The 20,107-nt window shown below is 46.6% G+C and overlaps 8 protein-coding genes across 8 annotated transcripts; 3 read left to right on the top strand and 5 right to left on the bottom strand.

Annotated features, from left to right (window-relative positions):
- Nucleotides 1-940: 940 nt before the first annotated feature.
- C8Q69DRAFT_449379 (hypothetical protein) lies at nucleotides 941-1,425 on the top strand. Its single transcript, XM_028629363.1, has one exon. It carries the CDS (start codon nucleotides 1,001-1,003, stop codon nucleotides 1,256-1,258), a length of 258 nt encoding a protein of 85 aa, XP_028488627.1. The 5' UTR covers nucleotides 941-1,000; the 3' UTR covers nucleotides 1,259-1,425.
- Nucleotides 1,426-3,123: 1,698 nt separating this feature from the next.
- On the top strand, nucleotides 3,124-5,458 carry C8Q69DRAFT_425447 (major facilitator superfamily domain-containing protein). The gene is made up of 4 exons (XM_028628426.1): nucleotides 3,124-3,404; nucleotides 3,487-3,638; nucleotides 3,700-4,243; nucleotides 4,305-5,458. The coding sequence occupies exons 1-4, from the start codon at nucleotides 3,362-3,364 to the stop codon at nucleotides 5,120-5,122; spliced, it is 1,557 nt and encodes a 518-aa protein (XP_028488626.1). The 5' UTR covers nucleotides 3,124-3,361; the 3' UTR covers nucleotides 5,123-5,458.
- A 606-nt stretch (nucleotides 5,459-6,064) lies between these two features.
- C8Q69DRAFT_449374 (hypothetical protein) lies at nucleotides 6,065-7,524 on the bottom strand. The gene is made up of 2 exons (XM_028629362.1): nucleotides 6,366-7,524; nucleotides 6,065-6,310 (listed from the first exon to the last, which is right to left on the bottom strand). Exons 1-2 carry the CDS (start codon nucleotides 7,280-7,282, stop codon nucleotides 6,178-6,180), a joined length of 1,050 nt encoding a protein of 349 aa, XP_028488625.1. The 5' UTR covers nucleotides 7,283-7,524; the 3' UTR covers nucleotides 6,065-6,177.
- A 187-nt stretch (nucleotides 7,525-7,711) lies between these two features.
- Nucleotides 7,712-9,622, top strand: C8Q69DRAFT_494393 (hypothetical protein). Its single transcript, XM_028632208.1, has 3 exons — nucleotides 7,712-8,221; nucleotides 8,280-8,688; nucleotides 8,752-9,622. Exons 1-3 carry the CDS (start codon nucleotides 7,855-7,857, stop codon nucleotides 9,413-9,415), a joined length of 1,440 nt encoding a protein of 479 aa, XP_028488624.1. The 5' UTR covers nucleotides 7,712-7,854; the 3' UTR covers nucleotides 9,416-9,622.
- On the bottom strand, nucleotides 9,623-11,158 carry C8Q69DRAFT_449370 (Ser-Thr-rich glycosyl-phosphatidyl-inositol-anchored membrane family-domain-containing protein). The gene has a single exon (XM_028629361.1). The coding sequence runs from the start codon at nucleotides 10,733-10,735 to the stop codon at nucleotides 9,797-9,799; it is 939 nt and encodes a 312-aa protein (XP_028488623.1). The 5' UTR covers nucleotides 10,736-11,158; the 3' UTR covers nucleotides 9,623-9,796.
- A 1,558-nt stretch (nucleotides 11,159-12,716) lies between these two features.
- C8Q69DRAFT_523682 (major facilitator superfamily domain-containing protein) lies at nucleotides 12,717-14,415 on the bottom strand (the record flags this gene model as incomplete). The annotated part of the gene is made up of 4 exons (XM_028633568.1): nucleotides 12,717-13,543; nucleotides 13,600-13,909; nucleotides 13,989-14,187; nucleotides 14,288-14,415. 4 exons carry the CDS (start codon nucleotides 14,413-14,415, stop codon nucleotides 12,717-12,719), a joined length of 1,464 nt encoding a protein of 487 aa, XP_028488622.1.
- A 641-nt stretch (nucleotides 14,416-15,056) lies between these two features.
- C8Q69DRAFT_425437 (hypothetical protein) lies at nucleotides 15,057-17,256 on the bottom strand. The gene is made up of 4 exons (XM_028628425.1): nucleotides 16,755-17,256; nucleotides 16,109-16,694; nucleotides 15,694-16,056; nucleotides 15,057-15,625 (listed from the first exon to the last, which is right to left on the bottom strand). Exons 1-4 carry the CDS (start codon nucleotides 16,886-16,888, stop codon nucleotides 15,269-15,271), a joined length of 1,440 nt encoding a protein of 479 aa, XP_028488621.1. The 5' UTR covers nucleotides 16,889-17,256; the 3' UTR covers nucleotides 15,057-15,268.
- An 846-nt stretch (nucleotides 17,257-18,102) lies between these two features.
- On the bottom strand, nucleotides 18,103-19,404 carry C8Q69DRAFT_440091 (RRM domain protein; the record flags this gene model as incomplete). Its single annotated transcript, XM_028628622.1, has 3 exons — nucleotides 18,103-18,215; nucleotides 18,283-18,878; nucleotides 18,938-19,404. 3 exons carry the CDS (start codon nucleotides 19,402-19,404, stop codon nucleotides 18,103-18,105), a joined length of 1,176 nt encoding a protein of 391 aa, XP_028488620.1.
- Nucleotides 19,405-20,107: the final 703 nt, after the last annotated feature.

The raw sequence follows: 20,107 nt of genomic DNA, 5'->3' as shown, positions 1-20,107 counted from the left end.
GCCCCCTCGTCTGACTCGGTCTGACGCCATCCCCTCTTCACTGCACCATCGTGGCGGCGCTTCTATGTATGGAACAGCCAAATCAACCTCGACCACTATTACCATTTCAGGGCCTAAAAGCGATCTCATAAGGGTCCATCATAAGCGACTATCCGCGCTTCGGACAAGACTACGGTCGTCGCTATGCTCCTTGTCCTCCAAGCAACTACTGTCTCCATGCACATGTCTCAGACAGAATCAGAAGACGACAACCTTGAGTATAGCCCAGATTGGGATAGTATATCTCGATCAAACTTCGCTCCCGTAATGGGCAGAATTGTCCATTATATGTTTATTCAGCTGCTACGGTCCCTGCCATGTCAGATGTTGAATGCATGGAAGCAAGTTTGTCAAGTCAATATGACCCCTCCTATGATGGATTTACATGAGGATTCATCTGCGATTATGACCATTTTATCGGTTGCAATAATGAGGCTTCGCGATCTAGCCACATGCTCACCATGGATTGAACCGATTATTGTGATTGACGACGCACATGGCTTTTATATACCACAGGCACTGCAGCAATACCGGACTGGAACTTGGAGAATCACTTGAATGATGCTTCAACCCTGGGGTATTCGAAAAAGACCGTCTTTCATTCGTCTACTCGATTATCAGGACATGCTAGAGAGAGTGTCCGCCTCTCTCCTGTATCACACAGGGCTGATTTGACCACCAACGGGGATAGCAAGGGGTAAAACCCAGACTTTATCAAGCAGATGACGCCAGAGAATTATCCGTGAGACGAAGCGCCAAACATATTGGTGCTGCTGGGGTTCAGAAAATACCTCTTCGTTCCATAGACGAGCATTCAACTTGAAGACTCCATTACATTCAGTTTTTTTTTTTTTTTTTTTTTTTTTTTTTTTTTTTTTTTTCCCTTATAGTTTCGCGATGTCGACAATTGACTATTTGGATTCAAACAAATACACAAGACAATGAGCAGCGACTATCACGTATGTGGAGTTTATTTGGGGGAGATGTATCGCTAGGGGTTAATTGTTTCTATAATGTTGGGTTATTCACTACAATGAGGCGAGCTAATGTGTTCTTCTGTTTTATACTGTTTTCCATTCGTGTTGTTACTTTCTTTGGGTTGATTCATGTTCATTCTGTCTATATATCCCCTTGGATTGATTCTAAACCTATGATGAACACGGGCAAATTGACAAATACGATATACGGCACGGCAGTACGAAGTGGGATTATGTACTGATGATGGTGTGATTTTCCTTTTATATATGTTCCTCTTATATTCCCCCTAAGTTTAGTATTTTCCCTTACTGAAATGAATTTATGACTTCTCTATACCTATAAAATCTCTCGAGAATGGAAGGAATTTTTCCAGTTAACACATACATAGACACCTCATTGAGGTTTATAAACTTCTGCAGTTATATTTTCAACTGGATTAGTAGTAAAACCTATATATATAGCAGAAAGTTACGTATCATACTTATATCTAACACCAGACTTGTTTTGTCTTTGCACGCACGTGTGCTTGTATACTCATAAATTCTTCCCTGAAAGCTAAAAAAGAACACGGTCTATCCTGATCAATTAAAAATAGATGGTTTACTCCAAATAAGTAATTAACAGGCAAAGACTTGTGACAGCCTATCGGCATTATAAGCGGGATTTGCGTCACTTGTCCTTGATAACACAACACCTAATCGCCTTAACCGGCATCCACAACGTAACCGCATTCCTCGGAAAGCTCTAGAAACCAGATACCCGGCAATTATCATCCCAATCTACCATAACTCACGCAATAACGCCTTAAAAAGCCCAGGGATGGTCCTTGAAAGTTTCCATATCGGGTCATGAGACCATATCAGGTCATGAGATGTGTCCAACATCAGGTTCTTGATATGTTCTGAACGATGTATGTATGCGTATATATAGACTCTACGTTCAGTAAAGCCCTGGAAGATGATCACTATGTCATCCATCTTTGCTATCCGTATGAACTCGAACGGGACCCACAGGAGCTGCTGGAGCTGCAGGCTAGAGCTACCCTTGCGGATATGTCGAATGTGGATTCCGGCGGCTAGAGGGTTTGCTGGTGGAGTAGAAAGTTCCTCCTAAGTAATACGGGCCGATCCTATGGTTTGGAGCTCTTGTAAGCTGTGATTGCGCGCACCGTCAGTGTAACTAACATATGCGAGAAAGTAGACACACGCGTCTTGACCGTGAGATATGTTTTGAGATAGCTCTATGACGGCAGTATGATATGGCGGTTCATGTGAACTCCATCTGGCTTATCAGTTTCCGTCTTATATGCCTTTTCATACCGATTGCTTGGCAGAGAGGTTATCCATTCTGGATATGTAGTTGAGACTGGAGAGCGGGGATAGCGGACTAAATAACTAGCAGTCGATGAAAGTTTAGCTACGCTCTTTAAAAACTAGCTTTCTCTGTAGAGAAGCAGTGCAGTTCTGAAACTGGACATGAGTAACGATATCAAAAAATCTCGGTTCCACTGTGAGGGTCCGGCTCCTTGGTACTTAGATATACATGCATGACAGTTGGGATATCGGGACAGGGTTTCTATAGAGTAACTCTAACAACTAACAAAAAAGAAGACAATCTAGGGGTGAAAATCCTAGTGATCGACGTCAAGGAATGTAGGGCTTGGAGTTCTGAGCGACGGATTCTATATCATTGTGGGTCCGCAGACGCCTCCAAGAATGAAGCATCTAGGGGTCCAACTGTATCGAACCAATCAATTATTGTGGAAAAACTCCCAGGTCTATACTGTAGAATTATCTGGGATATAATGCACCGTTGACAGAAGCTTAGGTCAGTGCATCTCTCCACCCGCAGACTCTTGCAGCTTCGTTCTGCATAAGCGCGGAACTACCCATTCGCGGCGCGTACACTTAGAGTATGGAGCTCACATTTTATGAAGCTCCTACTCCATGGGGTGGTTCCGTTATTCCCGAATTATGTCTCTTAACAGGGCAGACGACCAGCGGAGGAATGCTTAGGGTGTCATAGGAGCTTTTTCTTATCTGTGAACACATCAGATGTAACAACGATGAGCGGGGCGATCCACATATATTTCGCGTAGCTGTAGATCTCCTAGTGATCATGTCGAGCAGGACTTTTGGTTTCCTTTTCCAATTTTTTTCCCATTATATATGGTCCAAGGACAGTGCCTTAGGGTAAGTGAAACGGCTACTGGAAAATTTGACAGGGATATATACGGTACGATTTGTTCCAAATTGTTGCGAGTTGTAGCTTTATAGCTATTGGTAAGGCTGGAGGGTACGTGGGACGGTTCCAAGGGACGTGACGCGACGTCTATGCTATTGCCATGGCTCTCAATATAGAATTGCAGACGGGCAAGAACCCTTTCGGTGAGTATTCGTCTTGACAATCAACACATGCTATCGTTGTTCGAAACACTTTGATAGATCTATATGCTGACCTTATTATCAGAATCTTCCAAGGACGACATCAGAATTCACGCCCTACAAGAAAAGCCGTCATTCTCCACCCTTGGTACACCTGGCCCATCTCGCCCTGATACTCCAGTGCAGAATGACCACCAGCATGATGACAATGCAGGCTTGGCGACTGAATTCTCAACGGTATATATAAATGAATATCATTTCTTCATTCGAAGAGAAATTGACTGATACATGTAAACAGGCCAAGAAAGCATTCATTGAAGTTGCCGTGAATCTTGCCAACTTGACAGTTACTCTCGGCGCGTCTCTCCCCAGTGGAGCTGAAGACTCGCTCAACAAAGCTTTCGGCATCACCTCTCAATACCAGTTCACATTGCCTGTGTCTGTGTTCCTGATTGGATATATATTCGGACCTATCCTGTTCGCTCCCCTGTCAGAATCTTGGGGGAGGCGACCTGTCTATCTATCTTCTTTTGCTATATATACGGCTTTTACATTGGGCTGTGCCCTTGCGCCGAATTGGCCTGCATTTTTATTCTTCCGCTTCATGCTTGGTTGCGGGGCTGCAGCACCGCAGACAGTATCGAGCGGGCTGTTTTCAGACATCTATCAAGATCTAGGGCCTAGAGGACGAGCAGTGACGACGTTGGGACTTACAAGTAGCTTGGGCCCGCTGGTCGGGCCAATAATATCGGGATTCACATCAACCGTGCACTGGAAATGGCAGTTTTGGATATTGCTGGCACTCGAAGGTGTCAATTGGCCCTTGTTGATTATGATGCCTGGTGAGTATCCGCGAAGCTGTCGTTCATTCTAGAATTTCTTTGCTGATCATACCGATTATAGAAACACTGGCTACAAAGCGTAAATCTCGCCAAACACATGACAAAGAACAAGCTCGACTCTCGACTTCGAGCAAAAAGCCGGAGAAATTCTCCCTCCTTGTACTCACACGCCCGATTCGAATGCTGGCAGAGCCAATCGTATTCTTCGCTGATATTTTCTTGCTCTATCAATATGTCATTTTCTACTTATACTTCGGAGCATACCCGATTGTCTTTCAGGATACATACGGGTTCTCTCCAGGATTCTCCTCGTTGATGTTTATCCCGACTGGTATTGGTGCCATACTTGGAGTATTTGTCTTCCTTGCCTGGGATGCATATCATAGACGCGCAGTCCAGCAAGGGAAGCAATGGAGTCTCCGGGAAGAATATCGACGACTCCCACTCGCGTGTCTAGGAGGGCCTCTATTTGTGATATCCCAGTTCTGGCTAGGATGGACGGCCCGTCCTGACATCCATTGGATTATACCAGCGCTATCAGGCATCCCACTGGGAACGGGAGTGGATCTCAATGTCCTCGCGCTGAACAACTACCTCGCCGATGCATACGATATGTACAGTTCCTCCGTCTTGGCGTCAAGTGTCTTCCTCCGCAACATTATTGCCTGTCTACTCCTGACATTGGCTACTTACCCACTATACCAGAACTTGGGCACTGCATGGGCTTGTACCCTTCTGGGTTGTCTCTGCATCCTACTAGTTCCTATTCCCTTCGCTTTTATCCGCTGGGGCCCGACTATGCGTGCGCGCAGCACTTTCTGCCAAAAACTAGCGCGCAACAGAGAAGAAATCTCCGACCAAGAGCAGTTGGTGGCGTAAGGAAAAAACAGAAAACGGCTTGTACAAATACAGGTGCGGAGAGCAAGCGAGGAAGGAAAATGGTTATTGCATCTCCGCTGGAATTTGAGGTTGACTATATTACGTTACGCAATTTGTGATTATGATTTGGTTGTATCTTGGAACCCTTGTGAGCTTTCTACTATATTAATATCCCTGCGTGTCACATCTATTGCCAGCTATTGATGATATGGAGTTCGTGCTACATAAATTCTTATACCTACACACATGATGTTTCAATTGGGGATCAGTGAATTGGGGTTTGTACGATAGGAGCAGAATTCACACAAGGTCTTATTATCATCTCTCTAATTAACGGCCTGACAATATAGTAGGTATTGCAGCTATAATGAGCGTCAGAGAACCAGCCTGAAATTACTGTACTAGACTACCGGTATAGAAAGGTTAGCAACCCTTATAAACTATACATCGGAGCACTAAGCTCTTGTTCTATATCCCAAAACGGAAGGTGGACATATGAATCAGAAACACCTTCACGAGATTATTATGAGAATCAACATGAAACTATACTTGTAACGGGCGCTATACTCGTTCAGGCGCGCTTTTAACCACTATCTAGTGAGTCGTTGGGCAAAGAGGTATTCGAATCACACCCGGACTTACAACACGCGACATTTGGGGGGCGGTTAGTGAATTTGACGAGCCCAGAATCGGTCCAAAACGACCTCAATGAAGGAGAAATACAAATATAAAAAAAAAATAAAAACATACAACAGCAGGGATTCGCTGGTGGTCACCCACCCAACTACTAACCTGCCGGCGTGTGGCTTAAGTACGGCTGAGCGGACGGGAAGCCCTGTTTTCCACACCCTATGGTCGTATGTGCTAGTAGAATAGAAAAGGAGGTTTATATGCAGATGATGAGGCCGTTGAGCACTACTTTCCTTCCATCGACGCCTGCATCTTACAGATAACAACCAACCCAGCGCTTGGCATTGGGAGAACACAGCTTCTAGTGGACAAACAAATAGACAAGGAAGTACAGAAATGCCTCTCTTCCACCTCCTGGCTTCTTTCTAGGCGTCTTCTCCCTTCTTACATTTCTCAAGGATTTCGCGCGCTCCTGCAAACTCAAACTCAGCCATTATTTCTTCCCAGAGTGTATCCACAAGGGGCTTTGCTTCTAAGAGATAGACAATTTTTGTGAATCTATATTTCTTTGTCAGCAGCGTTCGTGATCAGAGTCAACCATGATGAAACCTACGGATGGATTTTCCAGTCCATGAGGAAGCAGCCGTGGGACTCTTTACCCTTGACTACTGCTGCGTCGACATATGTCCATGCTCCGTCCTCGGGCTTCCGTCCTGCCAGATATTTGAAAGTGTCCAAAAAGAGAGCAGTGGCACCCTTAGCATCTCTTTGCAGTCCAGTCTCCTTGCACATGCCTGGTTCGACTAGATTGACAATCACATCGTCCCCATTGAGGTACTCGAGCATCCGCACAAAGAACAAGTGCCCCAGGCCTTTTGAGTCAAAATATCTTTCTGTTGGTTCCCAAGGGTGGATTTTGGGGTCGTCGAATGATGCTAGAAATGGTCGTTCGTCCCGGTTTGACAACTTCGCCCACAGTGCTGTACCAGAGCTAACAATCGTAAGCCGGCCAGGCTTACCCTCCGGCGCCTTGTGCTTGCATGTCGGCAACATCAAGATAGCCATGAGGAATGTCGAAAGGTAATTCACCTGGATAACTTTCTCATGACCAGTAGAGCAGGTAGTGAAGTTTGGTTGCATGAGGCCGGCATTGAGGATCGTGATGTCAAGTCTCGAGAGATCAGTCTCCGCCCGTCGACAAAAATTCTGGATGGATTTATATGAGGACATCTCAAGATACCAGACATCAATTTTGGCACCAGGATAGTCGATACGAAGCTTGTCAGCGGCCGATTCGCCCTTCTCTAGCGATCTTACTCCGAGAATGAGATGTGACAACTTGAGGGACAGAAGATGGCGCGCACAATGGAACCCTAGCCCTGCGCTGCCACCTGTAATGATGGCAGCCTGCCCCGATAGATCAGTTTCGGCTGGCGCTCTACGAGGCCTTGTACAAAACTGTGATTTGACGAAGGCGCTCATCATCCCCGTGCTCGCCATATGACCTAATTCCATCGATTTGGAGGCCATGTTGTGTATTTATCGGCGAGGAATAACTGTGAAAGACTTTAGATATCTCCCGAATGTATATGCATTGAAGTTGCAGTTTCTTCGCTCAAACCCTTCCTCGCAGCAGCACGCTTCCACATTTATATACCCTTTGCTGGTCTCCATTAGAGCAAGTGGAGCGACTGCGAGATCCACCGTCCAAAATTACAATTGTTTACCAAGAACAGCATGCAGTAATTCCTTGGCTCTAACGGAAATTCCTCTTGTGACTTGTGACTTGTGACTACTGACTACGCAGTCCAATTGTCAATCCACTCCAGCGTATCGCGGACTCCAACTCACTCTACTCTATATTTGCACCATACTTGCCCAAATAGGCAATCAATCAAGTCTTGGCATATATAATGTGGGCCAGAACCTTATCGAGTCCCGTGACTACGAATACTCTATCTTGCCATCCAGATCAACCGACGGTCTATTCCAAGATGATCGCTTCCTAGAGCAGACGATCCGTCAGGATCTTATTTTCAAATAATCTGCAATGCACGTTGCGCAGTGATTCTCCGTATGAGCGCCGGGGCGCACCAGTCGAAATGGCGGCTCCAGGGGTCTGCACGAAAGCGAAAGCAATCAAGAGCTCTTCATCATATGGCTCTTCTGACCCTTTCATCGTGGCAACGGGCCAGGATAGCATCAAGCCGGATGCAAGCTCGCGGAGATTCATTCGACGCCATGTCATGAAAGGCAAGAATCGCAAGCCCATTGCTTCATCGCAGTTGGCGCTTGGTTCCTGGATAAACAATGCGCACGACCTGAACGCTTTCCAGATGGCTACAACAAGCATGGATTCACTCCATGGTCCCTTCGCAACTCCTGTGGGCCTTCAGCTGAACAGCAGTACTCCTTCTCTATTGGGTTTTGCGGAGATGGAGCCACGCATGCTGCACCTAATTTACGACTGTAAGAATCCTCGTTAACCTATGTTCAACCACTGCAGCTAATATGAAACCCACTCCAGTTGTCACCATTATGAAAAAGATTATGTACCCTGTAGAATGCTGTGTTGATCTCAGAAATGAGGAACAAAACTGGTTCCGGGACCTCAGCCATGATCCCGCTTATGCCCACACCATCTTGTCTACTGCTCGGGCGTATTTTGACTTTGTCGGAAGCCAAACATTCGGTCCCAGAGCCATCATGCATATGAATAAGACCATGTTTCGATTACGAAACAAACTAGCAGAGACTGACCTAGTCATTACGGACTCGACTATCTTTACCGTCCTTGCGCTGGTATTGGTCTCGGAAGCCTTTGACGATCATGAGGCAGCTCAGAAGCACCTGCATGGTCTGCACGAATTGGTAAAACTTCGTGGTGGGATAAGAGGCCTTTCGCAGAAGCCTCTCCTCCAAATAAAATGCTGCAGGTTAGTGTTCTATCTCTCAAAGATGGTGTTATATCCCCGCTGACTGCAATACCCACGCCACAGAATTGATCTCAGTCTGGCTCTTAAAACTGGATCCAAGCCTCTGTTCTTCACTGACGATAGTATTTCGTGGAAACCATATCTTCTTGACTCTCAAAAGGCGTCTACAATAACCCCAGTACACACTGTGTGTGATATGCCTGACATCCGCTTGGTCAATGTATGGCTCGACCTCCGCGAACTCACGACGGGAATCAACCTTGCGCACCAAACCCAATGTAAAGTCTCATCCGGGTTGTTTCAGGAGGCACTGATCTCCGTGCAGTACCGCTTACAACACCTATCCTACAATGTTCATGACAAACAAGAGGTCCTGCGGGTCGCCATGCTCACCCTTTCGATCGTGCTATTGATCGATATTCGGGGCATTTCAATAAGGTACCAGCACCTGGTAGGGAAACTACGAGCAGCACTACAATCGTCAGAACATGACGTCAATGACGAACTGCTGAGGTTGACTCTCTGGTTACTTTTCGTCGGCAGAGTATCACTACTGGACGGCCCAGAAGATGCCTTATGGCTGGGAGCAAAACTGCTTACGATAAGCCAGACTCTTGGAATCACAACTTGGGGCGAAGCCAGACATATTCTAAAGAGTTTTATGTGGGTAGATGGGATCCACGACAAAGCCGGGAAAGACTTTTTCGAAGAACTGAAGGAGTCTTAAAAGACTTCAATGTTGTCTCGCCGCCGCAATTCTCAGGGACTTTCCCAGTTCGAACGGGCGGAAGAAGACCACAAAGCTATTACTCATCTCGTCTCCGCGTTAAACTGCGATGCGAAACGGAGTGGATTTGAACAACTGCTCTTATATCGGTTTCTTTGACGAAACCGCTCATTAGATTAAGGATGTCACTAGTTAACTAGTATACTATATCATATTCTATCTGGATTCTTGTGCGATGTGGTAATTTCGATACTATATAAATATCACCTTTGCATATACCCATCCAAGAACAGACTCGGCCACGTAGGACCTCGAGGAGAAAAGATTAAGTCCTGAAGTTGTCCGAAATTTTAGACAGGCGCAATGCCTGAGATGTCATCTCTAATATCTCCATTCCTCACATGCCACCGTAACCCAAGTCGTAACATAAGTGATCTCAACATCAGTCGGTTGCGCGGCAGCGATATCGTTGCTCATCGAAGTCACAAGCCCAGTGCTGTCCTCGGAGGAGGGGGCTGAAGGCTTCGGAGTCGGAGGGTGCTCGAGCGTCACGGGGCTGGCGTAGCCTGATTTCCAACCAATAGTCTTAGGAACGACTCCCGGTTTGGTATAATGAGAGTGAACAGGGGATGAAGAAGAAGAAGAAGAAGCAGTAGCGGGTGCTTGGGTAGAGGAGTTCTTTGAGGAACCGGTAGGGCTCACCGTAACGTAGACGGTCGTCGCTGCAGGCGCAGCGCAGGTAGAAACCGGCGTGCTGTCAACACAACCGGCCTGAGCGGGAGAAACGCTGAACTTGTTGCTCTGCGCATAGATCACATAGACGTTGGTGCCGTTGATCGCATTGATCTGGTAACCCCAGCTAGCGGGAGTGTCACAGGGGATCTGGACAGAGTAGGAGCCATCCTCAGTGGGGACGTCCAGAGCCAGAGGAACATAAGATGGCGGCCAGTTGACAAAGTTGACAAGATAGATGCCGAAGTTGGAAGGGTCCGTATCAACAGAAGACCACTGGATCAGTGTTTTGGCGCCCGCGGCCACGGTGGAATTTCCATAAGGGCTTATGATTTGAATGGCAGAGGCCATGGTGGCACAAAGGCCAAGCAGGTTCAGGAACATGCGCATGGCGGCTTGCTGATTTCCTTTTCCGGATAGGGGGAGAAGTATACAGAAAGTGGCAGTAGAACGATATCGACGCCAACTTCGAAGGTATAAGTGAGATATTTGAATTAATGAAACAATTGTAACGAGCGGGGGCGACAGAAACGACTGGCTGGTGAAGAAACAATAATAATACACCCTGAGTGAAACAGATAGAAACATGGGGTTACTTATACTGGACCTAAGTAGGACGAAACCTAGCCATCCCCGCAGTGACACTAGAACTTGGAAGACCGGTCCATGCTTTCCTCGAATATTCACTTTTCTGCTTAACTTACCATGGCTTAGGCCAAAGCATTTGTCTTCGTTCAGGTAATTATAGACGAATTCAAAGGGAACTTCCAGGTGCCAAGCACTTTGTTAGCCCTGGTCATGATCATTTGGGTTGCATTTGACACCTGCATCTCTGGTATAGGAGTCAACCTAGTTGGAGTTAAAAGACTGACTTGAATCAATAAGCGAACGGGGCAAATTAGAAGGTGCTTTCTTTGGTGACGGCGGAGCAAATCGGCGTCACGCGTTGTAAAGAGACTCGCTATGGCGCTGTTGCTAGACCAAATCCGGGCGCCAAGGGGCCTAGAAGATATAGAAAGGGGACGCAAAGCGTTAGCACTGCACGATATCCGTGACTGTTAGCTCACCCACTCCTGCCGTCGTGGGTGAGCCCCCCCGTATCTTCAATTCCTACCAATCTTCAAAATTTTTCTTTAGGTACCTTTTGTATGGGAATACCATACAAAAGGTACATAAGGCCAAAAACAGCACATATCCAATTATCTCAACATTTTGGTAGAGGACACCTTTATTTTAACTGATAATATCAAAATATTATTATTGGATAATTTAAATTTAAATTTTTAAAAAGCTCTCATTAAAAATAAGAGATATATTGGTATTTAAAGATTTCTCACCAAAAATTTTTTATATGGGGAAAATAAAAAAGCAAACGCTTGCTTTAATAATTAAGATTTTAATTTCAAATTAAAGCTATAGGTTATTATATTATATTATTTTAGTATTATTAATTAAAATAAAGGTGTTCTCTACTAAAATATTGAGATAAATGGATATATCGTGTTTTTGGCCTTATGTACCTTTTATATGGTATTCCCATACAAAAGGTACCTAAAGAAAAATTTTGAAGATTGGTAGGAATTGAAGATACGGGGGGGCTCACCCACGACCGGAAGGGCGTGGGTGAGCTACAAGTCACGGATAACTGACAGCGCGAACCACAGCAAAGTCAAATTCGAGGTCTCTCCGTAGGTCCGATTGAGCGAGGATAGTAACACAATTAGCTGAGCTTTTCGGATAGTGTTCCGCGAAGCTCGCACACGCTCATTTGCCTGTACACAGATCTTGGAACAGCATGTCCACCTGTCCCATACCTTGGCGATATCTCCTCTGCAGAGACAAAGCCCTTGTGGTATTCAATGTACAGTAGTACCAGAAGTTTTTCTGCAACAGGACATTGATCAGCAGGAAACTCGGCAAGTTCCGTGGGGCCTTATTGAGCTTATTTGGAGAGAGAAGATCTCGCCGGTGGAGATCGACGTGCAACTCGGATATCACCGAAAAGGAGATATAGAAAATAAGCGATCGGGGCAAACTGACCGCGGAAGGATGTCTCGTTCTTTGGTATGAACCGTGAAGATGGCAAAATGTATCCAAGGTCGCCGTCGGCTTGCGGCTCGGAGGCCCGTCCCATTTTGGATAGATAGGGCTTAGGGCCTCGGCAGTTTGAGCTGGATCTCATAGTAGGCATGCAGAGACTATGAAGTCAGCCATAACGAGTTCCCTATGTTTTAGTATTTAATGTGTGTGACAGTAGTATCTCTCGAGAATTACATCTTTATACCTTCTACCAATTATCCTTAGTACCTAACCCCTATGCCTATCGTTGATGTATCCGCTACGTATGACCTATTCAGCTTCCTTTTCAACTGGCCTTTCCTTGTGTCATCCAGATGAGACGTATATAAGTTGTAAATGACAGGAAGGAGTCTAACAGGAGAACACTTACATGGTCTGGTGACCAGCGGGATTGTATCAATCCTAAATTAAAAAACATGGCTCCTACTGCTCTATTGTTGCACTGACTTCGAATATTTGAAGGCCAAATATCATTTAAAACACTTCAAAATCAAGGAACATACAGTGCTCGTCCACCTTTGCTCCTCGTTCGATGGTTGAGCGCCAGATATATGACCTCCTGCACCGCTGCCATAACCAAACCAAAAGCCACCAGCGCAATCATAATGGCCAGGCCCGTGGGGTAAAACGGGCCGTCATCTTTTCGAAATATTTGTGTCCCTGCCATTAGACCGAGAATGGCGCTCATTACCCACATCGCGATAGCAATACTTCTCTCTCTTGTATCTGTGCAATTTAATTGAACCCACGTGTTGTGAATTGGGTGATACCCCACTGCCATCCCATTGATTGCCGTCCAGAGGCCAAATCGACTCCACTTGCCCACATGTGGATGTACGATTCTAGCGACAATTAGCACGATAAGATAGCTGGTGATGGCTGCCATGACGGTTAGGCCCCGCTTGTTAGTCCTGTCGCTAACCCAGGCGAAGAAGAAGACCACCGGGAGCGTAATGAAGCCGCCGATTGCAGCAAGGGCATTCGCCTGAACACGCTGGAAGCCTAGTGCCATGATTATAGTAGGCGTATATGTTGTCAGAGGGCTCCAAGTCGCGAAGACACTGGCGGTGGCAAAGTAGTGTGGCCATCTCCGGTAGTTTAACAATGTCTTCAGGACAATTCTAAGCGGGATGGGCGATCCTCGAGCACCCCCTTTCTTCTCTTCATCGTCTCTCTCCAGCCGTTCGCAGAGAACAAGTTGGTCTTCCTTAGAAAACCGGATTAAGCCCTTCGACAACAGCGGTTTAGGAGTATCGGGGCTCCCAGGGAGCACGAATAGGAGAAGAAGGGACACCGAAATCGTCCATATACCCTCGACTGATTCTGTCAGTGTTTCCTGGGTTTGCAATTGGATTAAGCACTCTGATACGTACTCAGAAATATCCATTGCCACCCAGAAAGTCCTCCTCGGCCATCTAATCGCAATAATCCCGCTCCTAGGAGAGGCGAGATTGCATTTCCACCAAACATGCCAAAGAAGAGAAATGCCACTCTCTTAGCGAGTTCCCGTCTAGTATACCATGTTGATAGAGTGTATACGGAACCCGGGATATAGCCTGCTTCAGCCAACCCCAAAAGGCTGCGGGTAACCAGAAACCCAGCTCTAGACTTCAAGAAGATCTGAAAGGTTGCAATGACACCAAAAACGAAAACCTGTGCTGCGATCCATTTGCGTGGACCAATCTGTATATTTCACCAAGTTAATATACGTTCTGACTCCGGACTTGATCCGCAAAAAGACATGGATATAACGTATCCTCACCTGCTGGAGTAACATATTCGATGGGATCTCCAGAACAACGATCCCGAGGAACATCAATTGATTTCCTAAGTTGATCGTATTTTGGTTCACGTGTATAGCATCCATGAAGCCTCCCGTCAATGCACTAGCCAAATTCATACGGTCGAGCTGGAAGACAGTCATGCCCAAGAACAAGAGTGGTAGCACCGAAAGGTCAGCCCTGTCAAAGCAATATCAGAAAATGGTATTCTCGAGGATCGTCGCCCCAAACAGGGAACTGGGTAGACCCCATGGATGCATCAAGTAAAAAGAGAACCTACTTTGTACGTGCCAATTTCTCTGCTTTGGTATCATGGCTGGGACTGATATCATCTTCGATGTAAGAGACATCTTTTTCTGGAGTTCCACCATTTTTCAATGGAAATTGTCCCTCAGATGTGGATGACATTCTGGGACGAATGCGAGCTCAAGACTCTCCAGCTTGTGTCCGATTAATCTGGGCTCTGTAAAAGCTTCCAGGTATTTGTTTTCGCCTTTCGATCTCGTTCGAGTTTACTCAAATCACTCGCGGATAAAAGAAAAGGGGTGGTGAGACGAGCGCGACGAACATTAGCCCTCTAAGAGAACGATCCAATTTGAGAAAGAAAAAAAAAAGCTACAATGTCAACCGCTATTATTTTTACACACAATTCGCCATAATAACTAAATTGTCTCATGAATTTCCGGGATTTGGGTGCCCTTGGCACATGGCACGGGCCCTACGTTTCATTCTGCAGAATCCATAGCTATCTTCTAAAAAGGACATAAGCCGTTTCCTAATTTTTCTAGAAAGAACTTCATTCGCTGCTATGGAGCAGTTAGGGCGTATCTTTGCGCGGGGGTTGTGTGGGATAACACGTTTATCGTGATAGCTTGATGGTTTAAAAGGTGGATATGATGGCGTGATGCTCATGGTATAAGCTACCTAGAGTCCACGCTTATCTTTTTCCGTCTATCGGTCGTGTGTATTATGGCTAGGGAATAAGGATTTTTCCTACGGGTTTCACGTAGTTATAATATCATGGTTATCAAATTTAGGACAGCTTATACGCGCTTCGAGTTGATAGGTTATCAATTTATTCGTCTGTTAACTAAGGCCAAAATCCAGAGAGAATCTGCCATTTTTATTCAATCCATCAAATATAATCCCCAAGATAACATTCCCGCATGTGTACAATACAGTTGAACTCTCATCGGCCATATTCTAGAGAATAGTACTCTAATAGTAACATCCCTGATATACCCCAAAACTTTGTATATCATCATAGTTTCGAAGCAGCAATCTTCTTCCGTGCTTGCTCATTCTTCCTTCTCCACATCGCTTTCCGTCTTTCATGTCCTGAATTGAAAATCTCTACCCAGCGACGGTCGAATTCCGGTAACCGTCTTCCAGGCTCTCCAGGTTTCGGGTTTCCTGCCAACTTGCGTAGAGTCTCGAAATATTCCTCGAAACGCGGATATATCACTGTGAAGGCAGGTCCGTCGCCCTTCTCTGCAATCCGGTCTCGTTCCCATTTCTGCTGCTCTGAAAGAGGAGGCAGTTGTGCTTTCCCTGCCAGGACACGAGCAGCGAGCACGGCTTGCCATTCAAAGACTTTGAACGTCAGTCCGGCGCCGACCTGTAGTGTGGTGGATTATGTTAGTTTCTTCGTAATCATCTTGAACTGCAAGTAGATATGGCACGTACCGCCCCGACAAAAGTCAATGTTGGATCCTGCTGGTGGAAGACATGGAGATATAGATCAGGGATGCGGTTATTCCGCGTCGGGATATCTGGTAAGAATGGCAAATTCCAAGTAAACCCCGTGCCGAAGATGATGTAGTCTACATTAGAAACAGAGGTACCATCCTCGAAATACACTGTCCGGTTCTCCGGGGAGACGTGGGTGATTGTCGGTTTGCGTTCGATGTTCGGATGCTTGAAAGCTTCATCTCCGAAATAGACGTTGTATTTTCCGCGAACAACAGCATAGACTGGAGGCTGTACAACGTCGACTATACTGACGGCCGTATCGGCGCCCGAGACGGATGCGCCGACAGTGATGACTCTCTGGAACTGCATTAGATGGGATATAGCCTCGGAAGAAAAACTCCAAACATACCTTCCCTCTATACTTCTCTGGATGTCTATATCCCTTTGTATGCTCAATACTTCCCGGATACGCTTCCGCGAATTCTTTCAGACCCTTAATATGCGGAATATAAGGCACACTGTAATGTCCCGAAGCGACCACCAAAGCATCGAACTCCTCTATCCACCAGTAATCCTCCTTTGCGGCCTTTTCGCCCCTTCTTAACGTGAGGACCCATTTATCAGACTTCGGATCCTTCACAGCCTTCTCAACCGTCGTGTTATACTCCACTAGATCCTGATATCCATTGCGGTTTAGGAGATCTTCGACCCATTGTCTGATCACAGTATGGTGTCGAAACGGCGTGTCCGGACCATGCAGGTTGATTGAATTCTTCGTTCGGATTTCCGGTATATCCTCTTGGGAATAGGACATGGCCGCCGCATCCACGTTCGTCTCCAGCGCCGGATACACGGCAGTATCCGTGAATCGGTGACTAGGTGACCGCGACGCATATCCTGGAAGCTTGTCCGGAATGTCAATGGGGCCTCCAGCTGTGCGGTTGGATAATTGATCGAAATCAGAAAGCACCGGTGGTTCTTCTTCATCGTACACCCTGATGAATACCGTCAGCGCTTAATTCCTTCAAGAACAAAATTCCAACCATATCACCTACCAGCACCCTCCAGCCTTTTCCCTCCTCTCAAAGACACGGATCACATCAAATGCCTTTTCCTGCGCGAGAGCATCGACAGCAATAGCTCCCCCAGGCCCCGCACCAATAACGGCGACACTCTTTACCTTTCCCATCGTGGCAAGATAAGGAAATAATCCAGCTTTGTTTTTCTTCCTTTTCGCAACGAAAGAAAAGCAGCTACAGCAAAGCTTCGGATCTTTCACCTATCCAGATTTTTTTTACCAGGTACTTAAATCCGACCTGGAATGTGTCCAAATGATGAAAAGCAGCACAGACTCGGGATCCGCACCCCCGTGAGGAGAATCTAGAGTAAGTTAACTTTCTTTCTCGACTTGCTCAATTGGAGATGCAACGAACGGCGGCGCGGCAGACGATAGCGCCAAAATCACACCATCGCTTTCCCCGCCGGCGTCATCAGGAACGAGACAGAACGCCCAAATTGAGCATTTGCATATAGTAGATGAGGTTGCTTGGTGCGTGCATAGGCTGTTCTGTGGCATGGTATACGCGTACCTCGGTTGTATGCAGTACGCTAAAAAGCAAACACCGTGCCGAATGTCTCCATAGTCCAACCATATGCCCTGGGAGTTTGTATTGGAGCTTTTCCGCGGAGTATAGAGTCAATTTGGGATACTATTAATAGGCCGATGGTTTGGCTCCGCTACTGATGCTTAATCCCTCAAGGATAATATCAACCCTCGACATGTACTCGTACACTCAAGATGTTAAGCCATATAACCGTACGAGGCGGTTTCTAGCATTAAATTCGACATCATAAACACGTATATACACATAGCAACATTGCACACCAGACATGACAGCTGGAGCCTTCTCAGCTCGGGTGAAATACGCATTTATAGAGATATGAAACATCGAAAGGAAACGGTATTTCCAAGAACGTACTAAGTTAGACAATGGTGTAGCATTCATCGCAAACAGATTGACACAAATCGGTTCTCCATGTATGAAATACACACATCTGGTCAAGCTACAAGATATGGGGAATTTCCGCCATCTGCAAGATACATCGCAAAAAGTAACGCAGCCGAGGACAAAGAGACTTTTTAACACATTTGAGGACAGGAAAGGAGAAAAGAAACCCTTTGATTCATCTAATACACCTGAGAATTCCGAAAACACCGTTGAAAATAGAATAATTCCGGTACCCGCGAGCCGATTTGGATAAGTGTTCTGGAGCAAGACAAGAAGAGAAACGGAAAGAGGAGCCAAAGCAACCAAGTCTGGGAGACATCTTTCTGGACGCCCAGATGGCAATAACCGATATGATCGATCTGATAAGAAAAGCAATACCCAGACGGGAAATCATCTACTCCTGTCGGGTCCGTTTAGCACCATGCGGGTTCCAGGAGCCGTCTCCGACGCCCTGGTTCTGAGGGAAGAAACCTGGATTGAAAGGACCATTAGGAGTCTGGAAACCACCTTGAAATAACGGGCGCTTGTTAGCCATCGGTCGACGTTGGGGAATCGTCGCCGGCAATTGACTTACCTTGCATGCCCATGTTTCCACCCATACCACCCATCATAGGGTTCATACCGCCAGCCATGGGATTCATACCCATTCCAGCCATAGGTCCCATATTAGGCATGCCCATCATGTTGGGACCAGCCATACCACCACCTCCACGACCTCGCATCCCCCCAGGTCCGCCACGCATGCCACCCATCATGCCTCCGCGGTTGAATCCACCATAGTTCTGCATGCCGCCCATAGGGGTCTGGAAACCTCCGCCCATAGGACCCTGAAAGCCACCCATGGGGCCGCCGAAGTTCCGGTTGGCATAGCCCATGTTGTTACCCATGCCTCCTCGGTTGAACCCTCCACGACCGCCACGGAACCCTCCACCCATGTTGTTCATGCCAAAGTTCATGTTCTGGTTCGGAGAGTTGAACCCGGATCCTGACCGCGCGCGCTCGTCCTTACGCATGGGGGCGTCCTTTGGCAATGTGCGGAATGGGTTTGTGTGAGGGTTTGCATAGGTAACAGTGTGTTTTCTTCCAGTCTGTCCATTTGCGGCGTAATTCTCGATCTGATGCTTGACAGCTGAAGAGGCCTGAGGAGTATGAAATTCGACGAAGGCTTGTCTGTACAGTTACACGTTTAGCGTCTAAATCTTGCTGTCCTTGCATGAGTTTGTCCTTACCCTTTGCTCTTCCCGTTGACCTTGTGTTCGCTGAAAGTTACATCCTTCAGCTCTTCCTCAGCGCCGGCCTGGTTGACCCATCCTCGAATGTCATCGTCTGTCGTCCACCAGAAGAGATCAGAGATAAACAGAGCTGTGGTAGCGTCATGATCCATGGGCCGCTCGTCTGAACTCTCCTTTCGCTTCTGACCTTGCTGTGGGGTAGGTGTCTGCTGTGGAGGATTGCCTGTGTCTTGATTGATTCCTTCCATGTTTGTGGCATTTCCGTTACCGTTGGCCTGGTTGTCTCCGCTACTGTCTTTGGCGTCTCTAGCGCCTTCTTCGTTTTGGGCACCGCCCTGGTTGTTGGTGGGGGCGTCCAAGATCAGTTCTTGGTCCTCCTGCTTGTAGTCCCCCTGTTCATTGGCATTGTAACTACCTCCGTCACCATAGATATCAATGTCAAAGTTATCATCCTCAGCGGCCATTGTGGTTAGGGGTGGACGTGATTCGCAATGGGAATGATTGATTGCTTGATTGTGTTATACACAGAGACTTTCTTCTTTTTCTTCTTTGTTTCTCGATGATTCAAGGAGAGTACATGTCTGCCGGCACACGCCATCATTAGCACCAGAGAAATTGCGGTGACATCACATAGCTTCAGTTGATATCCAGAGCAGGGGGGGCTAAAAACAATTCATTGCTTTGAAAACCCATGCAAGTCGAATTGTAGAAAGACTTGGGACAGGGAAGAGAGAAAAAAGCAATAGCAAGACGACAAAGACCAGAAAATACGTACAATCCGGACCGAAGGCCCCAAAAGGAACAGACTATACTTCGCCAATCCGCGATGTGATTGCTTTTCTGTAATGGAGATGCGACCCGACTGCCTTTGATGGCAAATACAGGTGGTATTGGAAGTCTTGATGAGACGAAGAGAGAAGATTTATTCCACAAAGATGCGGCACCGCTCGAGCTCTCCTGCCCCTAGGCAGGTAAGGGCGACAGAGTTAAACACACCCGGCTAGAGACCAGTCTGACAAGATTTCTGATGGGATAGTAAAGAAAAAACAACAGGGATGTTAGCAATGAGTCCGATTTCCAGTCTGCGCTTTTCCACCTCCCAAGCGTGCAGAAACTCCGTTCGGAACTGTATCCCCTGATCTGTCCTGCAGCACTGTGACGCAGCGG

The sequence above is a fragment of the Paecilomyces variotii genome, assembly GCF_004022145.1.
Source record: "Paecilomyces variotii strain CBS 101075 chromosome Unknown C8Q69scaffold_1, whole genome shotgun sequence".
NCBI classification, from domain to species: domain Eukaryota; kingdom Fungi; phylum Ascomycota; class Eurotiomycetes; order Eurotiales; family Thermoascaceae; genus Paecilomyces; species Paecilomyces variotii.
Note: the sequence above shows the minus strand (reverse complement) of the source record. Positions and strands in the feature narration are given on the sequence as shown.

Bases quoted from the DNA above. Each gene is read 5' to 3' on its own strand.
- C8Q69DRAFT_494393 (XM_028632208.1), top strand. From the start codon at position 7,855: ATGGCGGCTCCAGGGGTCTGCACGAAAGCGAAAGCAATCAAGAGCTCT. The intron at 8,222-8,279 runs GTAAGAATCCTC...AACCCACTCCAG, and splicing joins GCTGCACCTAATTTACGACT to TTGTCACCATTATGAAAAAG. The intron at 8,689-8,751 runs GTTAGTGTTCTA...CCCACGCCACAG, and splicing joins CTCCAAATAAAATGCTGCAG to AATTGATCTCAGTCTGGCTC.
- C8Q69DRAFT_449374 (XM_028629362.1), bottom strand. From the start codon at position 7,282: ATGGCCTCCAAATCGATGGAATTAGGTCATATGGCGAGCACGGGGATG. The intron at 6,311-6,365 runs GTAGGTTTCATC...AAAGAAATATAG, and splicing joins ATGGACTGGAAAATCCATCC to ATTCACAAAAATTGTCTATC.
- C8Q69DRAFT_449379 (XM_028629363.1), top strand. From the start codon at position 1,001: ATGTGGAGTTTATTTGGGGGAGATGTATCGCTAGGGGTTAATTGTTTC.
- C8Q69DRAFT_425447 (XM_028628426.1), top strand. From the start codon at position 3,362: ATGGCTCTCAATATAGAATTGCAGACGGGCAAGAACCCTTTCG. The intron at 3,405-3,486 runs GTGAGTATTCGT...CCTTATTATCAG, and splicing joins GACGGGCAAGAACCCTTTCG to AATCTTCCAAGGACGACATC. The intron at 4,244-4,304 runs GTGAGTATCCGC...TACCGATTATAG, and splicing joins CTTGTTGATTATGATGCCTG to AAACACTGGCTACAAAGCGT.
- C8Q69DRAFT_449370 (XM_028629361.1), bottom strand. From the start codon at position 10,735: ATGTTTCTATCTGTTTCACTCAGGGTGTATTATTATTGTTTCTTCACC.
- C8Q69DRAFT_425437 (XM_028628425.1), bottom strand. From the start codon at position 16,888: ATGGGAAAGGTAAAGAGTGTCGCCGTTATTGGTGCGGGGCCTGGGGGA. The intron at 16,057-16,108 runs GTATGTTTGGAG...ATGCAGTTCCAG, and splicing joins CAGAGAAGTATAGAGGGAAG to AGAGTCATCACTGTCGGCGC. The intron at 15,626-15,693 runs GTACGTGCCATA...ACCACACTACAG, and splicing joins CATTGACTTTTGTCGGGGCG to GTCGGCGCCGGACTGACGTT.